This window comes from Ictidomys tridecemlineatus, chromosome 7, assembly GCF_052094955.1.
Source record: "Ictidomys tridecemlineatus isolate mIctTri1 chromosome 7, mIctTri1.hap1, whole genome shotgun sequence".
Taxonomy (NCBI): Eukaryota; Metazoa; Chordata; class Mammalia; order Rodentia; family Sciuridae; genus Ictidomys; species Ictidomys tridecemlineatus.
The window spans coordinates 57715796-57730356 of record NC_135483.1 but is presented as its reverse complement, the minus strand read 5'-3'; the positions used below and the strand labels follow the sequence as shown (position 1 = coordinate 57730356).

General features: G+C 34.7%; 1 protein-coding gene across 2 annotated transcripts in view; it reads left to right on the top strand.

The window, feature by feature from the left end:
- Terf1 (telomeric repeat binding factor 1) overlaps positions 1-14561 on the top strand; it is a 31497-nt gene that overhangs the window by 8295 nt on the left and 8641 nt on the right. The window contains exons 5-8 of one of the 2 annotated variants that reach the window (XM_078017029.1): positions 262-411; positions 2055-2167; positions 7642-7701; positions 9339-9430. In XM_078017029.1, the coding sequence (XP_077873155.1) occupies positions 262-411; positions 2055-2167; positions 7642-7701; positions 9339-9430 (415 nt within the window). The remainder of the gene's footprint in view (positions 1-261; positions 412-2054; positions 2168-7641; positions 7702-9338; positions 9431-14561) is intronic. The other variant, XM_078017030.1, reaches the window with a different exon arrangement.

The following is a 14561-nucleotide window of genomic DNA, read 5'->3' as shown; positions in this document are numbered from 1 at the left end:
TAAAAGAGACAATAAAAGTTGAAAAATCCCGTTATAGATAAAACACTAATATATTTTTTCCTTTTTACCATCTCCTTTCCTTCTCAGTTTTTCAGTATTTGATGTTTTAGACACATAAACATTATTTAACTTTTAATTGTTCTTTGAATTATATATTATTATAAAGTGCTTGTTTCCAATTAAATAATATGATGAATTCTTTTGTATTTGGAATTTGTTTGTGTGGCATATTATTAATACATTTTTTTCTATTTCCTTTAGCCTTTAGAAAGGAAATTGCTTATGATAATCTCTCAGAAAAATACATTCCATTCTATTTTTCAACAGTTCAGCTACAACCACATGATGAAGAAAATTAAGAGTTATGTGAATTATGTGCTTAATGAAAAATCATCAACTTTTCTAATGAAGGTATGCGTATTCAGAGAGTCTTAACAATAGACTTAAGAGAAATTCTTAAAGAATAGTTGAAATAGCCTTAAAAAAACAATCAGAATTTTGCTGGGCATGGTGGTATATGCCTGTAATACCAGCAACTCAAGAACCTGAGGCTGGAGTTTTGGATGTTCAAGGATAGCCTCATCAATTTAGCAGGGCCAAAGCAACATAGCAAGACCCTGTCTCTAAATAAAATATAAAAGGTGTTGAGGGGGTGTGGCTCAGTGATTAAGTAGCCCTGATTTCAATCCCCAGTACCTAAAAATTGAATCAGAATTTTGTGCAGTGGTTTTGTAGAAGAATGTGGTAAAGTGTTACAATTTATGAACCTTCTAAAAGGGTTTTATAGGTGGTCTTTGTAGTATTTTTGCAACTTTTCAAAATCAGAGTTGCATCCAGGCATTATGACTTATGCCTGTAATACCAGCTGCTCTGTGAGGCAGGAGGAACACAAGTTCATGGCCAGCCTGGGAAATGTAGTGAGATCTTTAAAATAAAAAAATTTTGAAAGATCAGAATAAGAGTTGGGGAAAATTTTAAAACTGTGTTATTAAGAGGAAAACTTAAAATGAATTAAGAAAAGTGAAAGCACATATTTAGTTTTATTGCCAGTAAATTTTAAACATTTTGGGAAAAGCAAAATCGGATTGAATAGGGATTCCCAGCCCCCACCCTTCCTACCCCACTCCCCCAATGATGAGGATCAATCAGGGCCTCACACATGCTAGCAAGCACTTTGCCATTGAACTATACCCCAGTCCTTTAAAATATTAAGTAACATTTTTTAAAAATATTAAGTAACTTTTTAAAAAAATATTAAGTAACATTTTTAAAAAATATTAAGTAACAGTTTTATTCTATCTTGGCCACAAAACATTTTAAGTTATTTATTGTGCATCCAGCATTAATTTGTTGCTGGATTAATTTGAGGGAATTTTATTTCAAAATAATGGATTTTTTTTTTTAGTAGCTTTTGGTCTTAAAATTGCCTAGAGAGGGCTGGGGATGTGGCTCAAGCGGTAGCGTGCTCTCCTGGCATGTGTGCGGCCTAGGTTTGATCCTTAGCACCACATACAAACAAAGATGTTGTGTCCGCTGAAAACTAAAAAATAAATATTAAAATTCCCTCTCTCCCTCCCTCTGTTCATCCGACCCTCCTTCTCTCTCTTTCTCTCTCTCTCTCTCTCTCTCTCTCTCTCTCTCTCTCTCTCTCCTTTAAAAAAAATTGCCTAGAGATCAGTATGTCTGTCAAATATATTTACAAGGAAAGATCCCCTCCATAATGCTTTTCCAAGCAGGTAGCTAAAATAGCTGCCAGCATTACTATAATTATTGGTGAGAGCCTTGCACAGTGGGGCATGGCCTATAATTCCAGCAACTCAGGGGCTATAGCTCAGTGGTAAAGTGCTCCAGCTCAATTCCTAGTAACCCCCCACACACACACAAAAAAAAAAACCCTATTGGTGAAAATAGTAACATGATACCCTTTATTGTTCTGTGAACAGATATTTGCCCATGATTATTGGCAAAGAATTAACAGAGTTATTTAAATGTTATTTGTTTTAAATAACCTAATGTGTTCTTTCCTCTTCCTTTCTTCTACACAACCCTCTAAGGCAGCAGCAAAAGTAGTGGAAAGTGAAAAATCAAGAAAAATAACTTCTCAAGATAAACTTAATGGTAATGATATTGAAATGGAAACTGAAGTCAATTTGGATAAAGTAAAAAGGTTTGTAAAGTCACTAATTTTTTTTGTCTTATAAACGATCCTTGTTTATGCAAAAGTGATGCCATTGAGCCATTATTATTAAGAATAATAAGTTCTAAATGTGTAATCTTACTAATGATTAACATTGGCTTTTTGAAGTACCATAGAGTTAAAGCATGACATACACAAATTATATATTCTAAGCAAAAATAGGGAATGAGAAAATACTATGGCTTAAATAATGTAAGTAATTTCATTTATTCTCAGCAAAGATGTGCTGAGAAAACTAGATTGAGGTTGGAAAGTTGAATCATTTGTGCCCCTTAGTTCTATTCATAACCCACATACCTTCATTATGTGACTCAATTATGCACTAAGAATTATTCTAGTATTTTTAAATATTGTTCATATGTCTTCTCAAGGGTAAGCTGATAGTTCAGATGATGTTCAGCTAAAGAGCGAGTAATTTGCTCTCTCACTGGAGAGAAATAGGTTGTATTAGTCCTAAGTATTGAGAGACAGTAGTTTGTTTTACCACCACTGAATTACATCCCCAGTCCAAAGGTAATTTTTTACTTTTTGCATTATAAGCTAACCCTATTGAAGAAAGTGCAACTCAAATCATTAAAAAGATCTTTTCTGTTAAATCTATAGTCTACCTGGCACAATGATGCACTCCATTTAATCCCAGAAATTCAGGAGGCTAAGGCTAGGGCAGGTGATGATGAGTTTGGGGCCAGCCTAGGCAACTTAGAAGACCCACAAAATAAACATTTTTATAAAGAGCTAAGAATGAGATTCATCAGTGAAGCACCCCTGGGTTGTGTTCCAATACCACAAAATAAACAAGCACTCAGTGTTTGTTCCCTTTGTGCTTCCAACCTTAATTCAAGGCCAGATAGTCTCATTCAGAGTCTCTGTGATTTCTGGATGAATATATTTGGCAACAGAAATATTATTATTTCTTCTTGGGACCACAACTTGAGTGTTTAATTATTTACTTAGAGATAGGTATTGGGATTCTAGTTGGATATATACTGCATTGGTAACACCTCAGGACTGAGGCTTAGTCTTCTTATAGTGTTTCCTTTTATTGTTCCTGCCCATCAGAGAATGGCCTATCCCTCATTAGTTCATCTTGGTCTTATTTATCATTTGACTTTTTTCTATGATCCATTTTGAAAAGTAGAGATTGTATTTTTATTGGATACATTATTTCATTTTGTTTAGAAAAATCAAGGTTTAATGATTCTAAAACCCCAAACATCCTTGAAGCCAGGCCTTCCTTATTTTATGATGTAATACTGTCATAAAATAAAATAAAATAAAAACTTATTCCATGGTTCTTGCAGATAATGAGCACATTTCCTATATTCTTTCCTTATATAGTATACCATTCACTTATTTCTGATGTTCTCCTAGACTGAATTCAGTGTGTGTATAGTTCTTCATGTTCTCATCTACCTTTCTGCTGCGTCCTGTCCTCCACCTCATAAATCCAGGTGTCTCTTGTATTAAGAATCTCATCTCAGAAATATTTCTCTAATGTGTTCTTTCTCTTTTTTTTTTTTTTTATACTGGGGATTGAACTCAGGGGCACTCAACACTGAACCACTGAGTCACAATCCTAGCCCTTTTTGTACTTTATTTAGAGACAGGGTCTCACTAAGTGCTTAGCGCCTTGCTTTTTGCTGAGGCTGGCTTTGAACTTGTGATCCTCCTGCCTTGAGCTGCTGGGATTACAGGCGTGCGCCACAGTGTCCAGCCTCTCATCTCTCTCCCTTTTTTTTTTTTAATATTTATTTTTTAGTTGAAGTTGGACACAATACCTTTATTTTATTTTATTTTCATGTAGTACTGAGGATTGAACCCAGGGCCTGGCACATGTTAGGCAAGCACTCTACTGCTGAGCCATAACCCCAGCATTCATCATTTTTATCATAGATTATTACATAGAATTCTATCGCATAAATCCAACCTTGACATAATTCCCAGAATTAGCTTTCACAAAATCAGATGTTTAAATCATTTCCCAGGTTAAAAACCTTTTGGCTCGTGTTTCCTACTAAATGTGTCAGAATTTATTGGCATGGCTTACAAAGCTTTATATGGCCTTGTTTTTTGCTTTTGTTTTGTTTTGTTTTTCAGAAGTCCCCTTGTATCCATAGTTTCACTTACAGGTTGTCAACCATGATCTATAAATATTAAATGGAAAATTCCAGGAAAAATTCAGAAGTCTTATATTGTGTGTCTTTCTGAGTAGCATGATGAGATCTTGCATCTTCCTACTGCACCCTTCTCCTCTCTCCCAGGCAGGACATGAATCATCCTTTTGTCCAATGTATCCATGCTATATTCACTATATACCCATCATTCATTTAGTAGCCATCTCAATTATCAATTGACATTTGTAATATTGCAGTATTTGTATTCAGGTAACCCTTATTTTACTTAAAAATAGCCCCAAAGGGCAAAAATAATGATGTCCCAATTTAGATATCCCACAAAGAACCCAGTAAGTGCTTTCTTTAAATGTCAGCTTAAATGAAAGCTATTGACCTAATAAGGAAAAGAAACACTGTATGTTGACCTTACTAAGTAAGAACAAATCTATCCATGAAAAAAAAAGAACGTTATACTAGTTTTGCTGTCTTACCTCAGATTACTGCTACAGTGCTTGGTAGATTCTTACTTTATAAGGTTCAGTACTGTCCACTTTCAGTCATCTGCTTTGAGGCCTTGGAACTTAAAATTAATCTTGGTGGGTAAAGAAAGGGGGGATGTGCTGTATACTGTACTTTGGCTTACAACATGTTAACCTTCAAACAAATCATATTTCTTTGCCCACAAATTTAAAGTTTGAGGTAAGACAGCAAAACTAGCCTAAAGTTCTTTTTTTTTTTTTTCCTGCACTATTTCATGGATAGATTTGTTCTTACCTTAAAGTTCGTCATGAGCAATTTGAGGTACAATAGAAAGACTAACATGAATGTTTTGGTCTTTCTGTACAATTTGACAGCTAGAATATTTGTTTTTACATTAGAACTCAATAGTGTTGGCATATGATGTTTTTCTTGCCAAGTTGAGAGCTTTTGCTTTTTTTATTGAAAGGCTAGATGCTGTATGGCTTCTCTTTGGCACATTCAAAATGCCAAATCACTACGTTTTGTGCTTCAGGTTCATTATTAAGGAAAAAGGGTTACTTGAGGGGCTGTGGGTGTAGCTCAGTTGTGAAGTTCCTGCCTAGCATCTACAAGGCCCTGGTTTAGATCTTTAACATCACAAATAAAATAAAGCTGCATTTAAAAGAAATGGGTGTGATGATGCATGCCTAAACTCCCAGCTACTTGGGAGGCTGAGGAAGGAGGATCACAAGTTTGAGACCAGCTTTGGCCACTTATCAAGACCCTGTCCCAAAAAATAAAAAGGAATGGGGATGTAAGTCAGCGGTAGAGCTCCCCTGGGCTCAATCCCCAATAACACACCAAAAAAGGTGGGGGTTGGCAGGGGGTATTTATACACTGCTTTGATAAGTGACTGATGGGTAAGTAGCATATATAGCATGGATATACTGACAATAGGCTAGTTCATGTCCCATGCAGAACAGCAGGGAGAATGTGAGATTTCAACATACTACTCAGAAATGCATGTAATTGAAATCTTAATATACATTCAGCAGTTTTCTATTTAATATTTTTGGACTGCTGTATACCGGTTGTATCGGATAAGAGAGAACTAATGGCTCAACTATGGTATATGGTTTCAAATATTCATTAGAGACTTTGGAATATACCTTTGATGGAAAAAAGGGGGCCACCACATAATCTCATTCTTAAGTGTTATCCCCCTTTGTGCCCACATGCTTGAAACTTTCTAGAAGCACAAAATTTATCACTGATCTTAAAATGCTACCCTGTTCCCTTGCTTAGTTTCTTCTATTTTGGATTCCCTTCTTTTTATTCCCTCTATGGCAGGCTGTTATTTGTTGTTCAAGATCTACTTTGCAGATCACCTATACAAAGTCTTGCCTAGCTCTGATCAGAGTTATTACTTCTGGGTTCCAATGGTACCAAGTCACATCTGTAAAAAGCACTTACCTTAGATTGTAACTTATTTGTTTACCTGTTTGCATCTGTCATTAGTCTTTAGAATTCTTTGAAGGTTCTTTTGTGGCAGAGGCTAGGATGGAGGCTGGTTCTGGGCAGTGTGCTAAGATTGAGGCTGATTCTGGGAAATGCTTAGGATTGAACCAACCGAGTTAAATCCCTTGCTCTCCTTCTGAAGGTTCTTATTAGTCTTGAAGCATCTTAATTGGCTTGGTAACCTTGGTTACCAAGGTTGTATTAGAACTATTAGTCCACTAGTTACAGGGATTAAAATAAAAATTAGAGACAGGATAAAGATCAGTAACCAAGCAAACATCAATATTATCTTGTAAGCAGAAACAGGGCAAATAAAGCATTAAACCACAAGTTTCAGAACAGCAGTCAACGGGATGCAAATGAAACAAGCATAGCATCAGAAGTATGATTGTGAGGTCAGACAAATGTTAGAAAAATCAAATAAATGTTCTTAAAATAAAATCAAATGAATATTCTTAACTACCTTCCTTGAAGACTCAGAAGTGCTTTGTGACATTTTATAACTTATTAATAACTCTTATATTTGAAAGAACTGAGTGCTTTACATTTAAAATGTACACTGTTAATAAAAGATTAATTCTAAAAAGAAAAAAAAAACTCTCCTTAAGACTAGATGGAATAATGTTTTGCTATGGTAAAGCTTTTAATCTATTTGAGGCATCAACAGTTATTGGCAGGAAACAGCAGAAAATCTATAATTTGTTGCTAAAGTCTTTAAATAGACCTCAGTGCTGAAGGAATTGAGATAGACTGCTTTGAAGAGGTATTAGTTTTGAGCAGGGACTTGAAGGACGGTTGAGATTTTTCATGAGTAGATGGAAACGTTACCTCAGAAAAGAGGAGTAGAAGCAGTGAAGGCATGGAGAAGAAAATGGTCATGCTATATTTTGGAAGCTATTTCAACTATAACAAAGGGGTATTTATTTAAAAGTTCAATTGGAGACTTGGCAGGATCAGAAATTAAAATTTAATTATTTGAATTGTATACATTAAACACAAAGCAGTATTTTTTGTAAATCGATCATACCTCAATAAAACTTTTCTTAAAAACTTGAATTCATGGAAATAAGGGCCATGGAAACTTTTTTAAGAATGATATTATGAATGAAAGCATTAAATGCTTAATGTTTGAAGCTTGATATATGCCTTATGCCTCTTATAAGCACATCTGGATAACCACATCTGGGCAAAAATTAACCATGTTGTAACGGACTATGTATGTCTTAATGTTACCAGGCTTTCTTTCCAAAGATATTTTTATAATTCGAAATGTGACTTGACTCTGTGGAAAGTGCTATCTTTAGGCAAAATTGCTTTTATTTACATTCTTACAAATTTTTTCTTTTTTTAAAGTGTTAGTGACAAACAGTCTGCGGTAACTGAATCCTCAGAGGGTACAATATCCTTATTGAGGTGAAGTAAATTGATGTTTTTCTTCTCTGTCTTTAAAAGTCTTTGATTGAAACAATTCATGCAGACTTAAATATGTTATTATAACTGCTATGTAAATGGTATGATTAAAAGTATCTCGGAGTTCTGCTTACCTCAACAAATCCTCAAGACCCTGATATGTCTTAAAATTTCAAATTAGAGACCTACTTCTGGAATCTGGGTTGTTTTACATTGTTTCAACAAGGCCATTATTGGAATAATATATAGGGAGTACTTGAGCTTAAATCAGGTGTTCAGTAAACTTATTCTGTCATAGAAACAAAGATGTGATACTGGGGCAGGAAGGGAATAGGGGAAACATATCTGATAAATGTTCCATATTCCAGTTTAACGAAGTTACTTGAAAAACTGGTTTTGATCTAGAAATGCTGTGACAGACGATAAATATGAGAGTCTGCATGAACGGTTTCAGAATAGAGTAGTTGGGATGCTTGATGAAACCATGGGAGAGGGTGGCTAATATGGTGTGGAAGAGATTGTTGAAGATGAGGATTTGAGAAGCCAGGATGTTCTATGATTTGTCCACAAACACTGAAATTATTCATAATGGCAGCACTTAGGTGTAGAAAATGGTCCATGAATTATAGGAAGTTCTTTGAGGGATAGTGAGTGGCTATAGAGAATTGATAAAAAGTGATATATATCAGGAGCTTGATTCCTCAAGAACTGAGACTTCTAGGGAAACAGGCTCCTGAACATGGTACCCATTGGTAAATGAAAACTGTATTGGGGTTATGGATGTAATTCAGTGAGGAATTGCTTGTCTAGCATGTGTGATGCTTTGAGTTTGATCCCCAGCACAGGAAACAAAAGAACAATAAAAATACTAAAATACTATGAAGATCCACCTCTAGGAACCTGTGGCTTATAGAAAGTGGAAGATTAAGCCAGTCTCCACTTGAGAAAGCCACAAAGAAGAGAAATGTCCCAAAAGAAGAGCTAGATTTTAGATAAGGCAGAGATAGAGAAACTAGTGAAGCCATTGAGAATGGCATTCCAGAGAGCACAAGAAAAACTTTTGGGAGAGAGAAAGAGGGGAAGTATCATTAACTGGAATAGAGTATTTGTAGGGATAGCAATGTAGCAGAGCCTACGTTTTAGTTAGGTGTAGATAATATAGCTGTCTAAGCTCAGGCACTCTGCTTTTTGAATCCTTTATTAAATGAGTAATACCAACTTTGCAGGGTTGTTAAAAATATATATAAATATATAAACATGTAATATATCAATCACATCCTATAATTTCAGACAGCCTGTGTCTGCTATCATATAAAGGAATTTTGGAAATTCTTTTTTGGGGAAATAAATTCAGAAGCCATAGGGAGAATGAAAGTTGGAGGGTTTGATTTTCCCACCCTCTTGATCTAATTGGAAGGCCAATAGAGTCTTGATTTCTGAGAAAAGAGATGAAAGAGGGAAGTCTGACAACAGAAGTCTTAAGAAACCAAAAGTTAACATGGAGCACTAAACAAGGAGAGCATGGAAGGAAGCAGGCCAAAGTAGAAGATCCTAGAACAGAGATAGTGATAAATCATGTACCTTTTCCTCCCTATCTTTACTAGTCTTTCTGGAGTCACATGCTTTCACTTTTTGTTTAGGTCTCACAAGAATCTCTTCATATCCAAATTGAAACATGGAAGCTGGCAGCAAAACTTTAATGAGAAAAAGGAGAGAGTAGAAACTCTTCAAAGTAAGTACTATTACTGTAGTTTTAGATTTGGAAAGATGCTGTGTTCTCAGAAATGATCCTCAAAGTTGAGGTCACCCTGCAACATACAAAACACTTCAGAAAACAAGAGAACAAAGAATATGATAGTTACTTGAGATGATACTTAATTTAGAAAGTCCTGAATGCTTAAAGTTCTTTTGCTTGTAACATAGTAACATAGTAAAACTTGTTTTCTACCTTAAGTGTATTCATCATCTTCACCTTCAAGTAATTACTTTCTTGAGACACAAATACACTCAGATTTCATTATTCACAGATAATTATAAGTCTTGAGAGCACTGAATTAACAGATACTGAATCATTATCCCTAGGAGAAATACAAAGTTAGATTCCTCTGAACCTTTCACCACAACTTTTTTTTTTTAACCAACTGATTAATACATAACCTTGTTTTATGTATTGATCAGTTGTTAGAAAACACTATTAAACACTATTAGCTGTTAAGAAAGGCACTTTATTATTAACATTGAGTTACCGCCACCAGCACTACAATGCAAGCCTTGATGAACTTTGTGTAACATCTATTTTTCTGTAAGGTGCATCACAGCCTTCTTGCTCTGAGAAACACTAGACAGCATTTCCAGATTTAAAAATATGTCACTAAATCAACCACAAAAAAGACACGTCTACCAATGGATCTGGAAACTTCCATGAGTATTGATTTTGGAGTTAGACAAATTTTAGAGAACAGATAAATTTAGAAATAGAATCTGAGGATTGACCATATGAAGAACCTATATATCCCATATATTTTCCTTACTACTACTTTTTTTTTGATGCCAAGGATTAAACCCAGGGGAACTTTACTACTGAGCTACATCCGCAGCTCTTTTTTATTTTGAAACAGGGTCTTGGTAAGTTGTTGAGGTTGGTCTTGAACTTGCAATCCTCCTCTCAGCCTCCTGAGTTGATGGAATTACAGGTGTGTGCTGTCATACCTGGCTTGGATAGCTTCTGAAAACTGGTCTGAAATTATTTTCAATTGTAATTTGATTATCAGTTCCTTCTTGATGTGTATTCATTTAACAAAAATGCATTGACCGATATTTTATTCTAGGCACTGTATTAATGGAGAAATTAATGTAAATTATTTAGGTGTAAACCTAAATATTAGGTCTACACCTTTATTGATCAGAATAAAAAATAAGAGATTTAAGAAAATTAGACTTGTTTTCCATGCTCATAAGTTACCAACTGAATACTCGGCACAGTAAGTAGGCCTGCAATAAATATTATTAAATAAATTTATTCAGATCTGATACCTGGTGACATGTCCAGTATTAGCTAATATTTGTGAATATAGTGCTAAAACACATTTGTAAGTACTGTCATCACTCTCATTTTAAAGATGAAAAAACTGAAACTCCATTATTTTCCTAATGTTGGTAAATTCCAAAATCGAATTTCTTCATCTGTTACTACAGAATGTCTCAAAATTATAATTATAAACTAGAATAATGTGAGCCTTTTCTTGGGTTTTTAATATCATAATACAAAATTCAAGTAACAGTAAACACACACTTGTTGATGCTCAACAAAGCTCATCAGTAGTTAAACTCTGAAGACTATAACCTTGTTTCAGAGGGGTTTACAGTGACTGTGGATATTGAATCTATAAGGTCTTGTGATTTTTAACATTTTAAAAATCTAGTTTACTTAAATAGTACCAAGTGTCCTCTCAATTAGAGGATATTAGTTTGGTTGTGAAAATGTTTTCATTTTTTTAAAATGAATTTTGGGTGCCATCTTTGATAGCACAAATATAAAAACAAATATTTGGTTTATAAAATTGATAAACTACTTTGGAAGAAAATCAAATATTTCAGAAAAGTTGAAAGAAAAGAATCATCCAAATTCCTTCTATGCAGAAAAACTTCACCAGCATTTGGCAAGTAATCATTACTATTTGTGTTAAAAGTTCTTTATATAGAATTCATTTAATATTTAAATCTACCGTTTTTATCAAGGTAGAAGTTGAAATAAAAAGAGGTTAATTAAAATTAAAATTCCCTTGGCTATATCGTATGTGAGCAGAACCTTAGACTTTCAGACTTTAGGCAGACCCATGTCCTTAAAGGTTAGAAAAATATTACCAGGTTACATGTTATCTACAAATATGTTTATATATAATTTTTTAAAGTAGATCTGAAGGATTCAGTGAATTTCAAATACTGTTTCATAAGAAGCATCACTATATGAGCTCTCCAAAATCAAGAATAAATATGAAATGCTTTGAAAGGCTGGGTCCAGTTGCATCTACAAATATAAATTTAAGCCTTGGCTGTTGATTGGTTTTTAGCAAAAATCTGTCCCACCAATGCCCATTTTTCTTAACATTTTATGTAATCAAGATTTGTAACCTGTTTTGTAGCCATAATTCCTGTAAAAGTTTGATCGTATTTAAATTGATCTATTTACGAAATCCTTCTACCAAGATTCCCTTAATCCTTAGCTCTTCATTTTATTTATTTTTGGGCTGGATTTTTAAAAAATGGCTTATAGACAGTATAATTTCTAAATTCATGCATGTCCAAGAACGTCTACTCTTTTTTGCTTAGAAGAAAATGTAGGCCCAAATCTCTCTTGTCAGTGTAGGAACTGAATTCTTCAAGTCTCCTAAAGCACAAGAAGTAAAATCAAGAATCAATAAATGTATGGTATCAAACTAAAAACAAAGGAAACAATCAAGAATGTGAAAAGAGAGCCTACAGAATGGGAGAAAATCTTCGCCACCTGCACCTCAGATAGAGCATTAATCTTCAGGATATATAAAGACCTCAAAAACCTTAACACTTATTCAGTAAATGGGCAAACGAACTAAACAGACACTTCCAGAAAAGAAAAATACAGTCAACAAATAAATGAAAAAATGTTCAACATCTCTAGCAATTAGAGAAATGCAAATTAAAACTATACTGAGATGTCATCTCTTCAGTCAGAATAGCAGTTATCAAGAATACAAGTGACACTAAATGGTGGTAAGGATGTGAGGAAAAAAGAACACTCATACATTGCTGGTGGGAGTACAAATCGGTGCAACAATTATGGAAAGCAGTATGGAGATTCCTCAGAAAACTTGGAATGAATCCACCATTTGACCTAGTTATCCCACTCCTCAGCATATATCCAAAAGATTTAAAATCAGCATATTATAGTGAAACAGGGCACATCTTTATAGCAGCTGAATTCATATTAACTAAGCTATGGAACCAATGTAGGTACCCTTCAGCAGGTAAGTAAAGAAAATGTGGTATATCAACATAATGGAGTTTTAATGAGCCATAAAGTAGAATGAAATTATGGCATTTTCTGGTAAATGGATGGGACTGGAAACTATTGTGTTAAGTGAAATAAGCCAATCCCCCAAAAAATGTTCTCTGATATTCGGATGCTAACTCATAGTAGGTGAGGGTAGGGTGGGAGTGAGAGAAGAGTGGAGGTTCACTGGGTAGACAATGGGGAGTGGGGAAAAGGGAAAGAGAATGGGAATGGAAAAGACAGTAGAATGAATTGGACATAACCTTCCTATTTTCGTATATGAATACACAACTAGCATAACTCCATATCCTGCACAAACATAAAAATGAGAAGTTATACTCCATGTATATGATATGTCAAAATACATTCTACTGTTGTGTGTAACTAAAAAGAAAAAAATTAAGAAAATAAGATTTACCTACATATAATATTTTCCAGGAATACTTTTTTCTCACAGCTTTGTAAACTTTGATTCAAGTGCTACTGTGGTCAAGTCTGAGGTTAATCTGACTTTTCCCATAATTATGTATAGGTGTTTCTTTTTTTCCCTACATGCTCAGATAGTCCTAATATTATTGTCTGTTTTATGCTATAAATCCCTTTTTTCTGCTTTAGTTGTACTCACAAATTTCATGTTGGATTTTCATTTAGTTCAACGTATTTTTTTCATTTCTGTTGAGAGACTTTTTCTTGGCCCTATGGATTATTTTGAAGTAGTTTGTTTAACTTCTAAATAATTTAAGGATATTATACATGTCTTTGTGTGATTGATTTTCATTTAATTCTGGTCTAGTCTGAGAAGGTACTTGTAGCATTTTTATTTTATAAAAGATTTTTTTATGGTCCAGAATATGGTTTCTCTTGGAGACTCTTTATGTATACCTGAGAAGAATAATGGCCCCTGAGCATCCTGCAGTTTTGCTATTATTATGGGGTGTTTTAAAATGTCAGTTAGACTATGTGTGGTGGTGCATTCCTGTAATCCCAGCATCTCAGGAGGCTGAGGCAGGAGGATCACAAGTTCAAAATCAGCCTCAGCAAAAGTAAGGCGCTAAGCAACTCAGTAAGACCTTGTCTTGAATAAAATACAGAATAGGGCTGGGGATGTGACTCCGTGGTTTAGTGCCCCTGAGTTCAATCCTCAGCAGTGTCCCCCCTCCCCCCCCAAAAAAAAAGTCAGGTCAAGTTAATACGCTACTCAAATATTCAATATTCTTACTCCTTTCCTGCCTACATGTTCTACTGGTTACAGAGAGGTGTTGAAATCTCCGAACTATAATCCTCAATTTGTCTGTTAATACATATTTATCTGTTAACTTTTAATTCCTTTTTTACTTTTTTTAGCCTTCTAGTATCTGTTTAAACAATTTTTCCAACCAGGCATAGTGGCACACACCTATAATTCCAGTATCTCCCAGAGACCAAGGCAGGAGGAAGCAAAAGTTCAAGCCAGCCTCTGCAACTTAGCAAGACCCTGTCTCAAAGTAAAATATGAACAGGGCGGGGCTGGGGATGTGGCTCAAGCAGTAGCGCGCTCGCCTGGCATGCGTGTGGCCTGGGTTCGATCCTCAGCACCACATACAAAGATGTTGTGTCCACCGAAAACTAAAATAAATAAATAAATATTAAAAAAAAAAAAAAGAACAGGGCTAGGGATACAGTTTAGTGGTTAAGCACCCATGGGTTCAATCCCTGGTACCAAAATAAATAAATGAATACATACATCACATTTCTAGTACCTTGGTCCATTCTTGCAACGATGCTATGCTAGTCTCATTATTTTATTTTATTTATTTTTGCAGTGCTTGGAATTGAACCCAGGACCTTCTTGGTC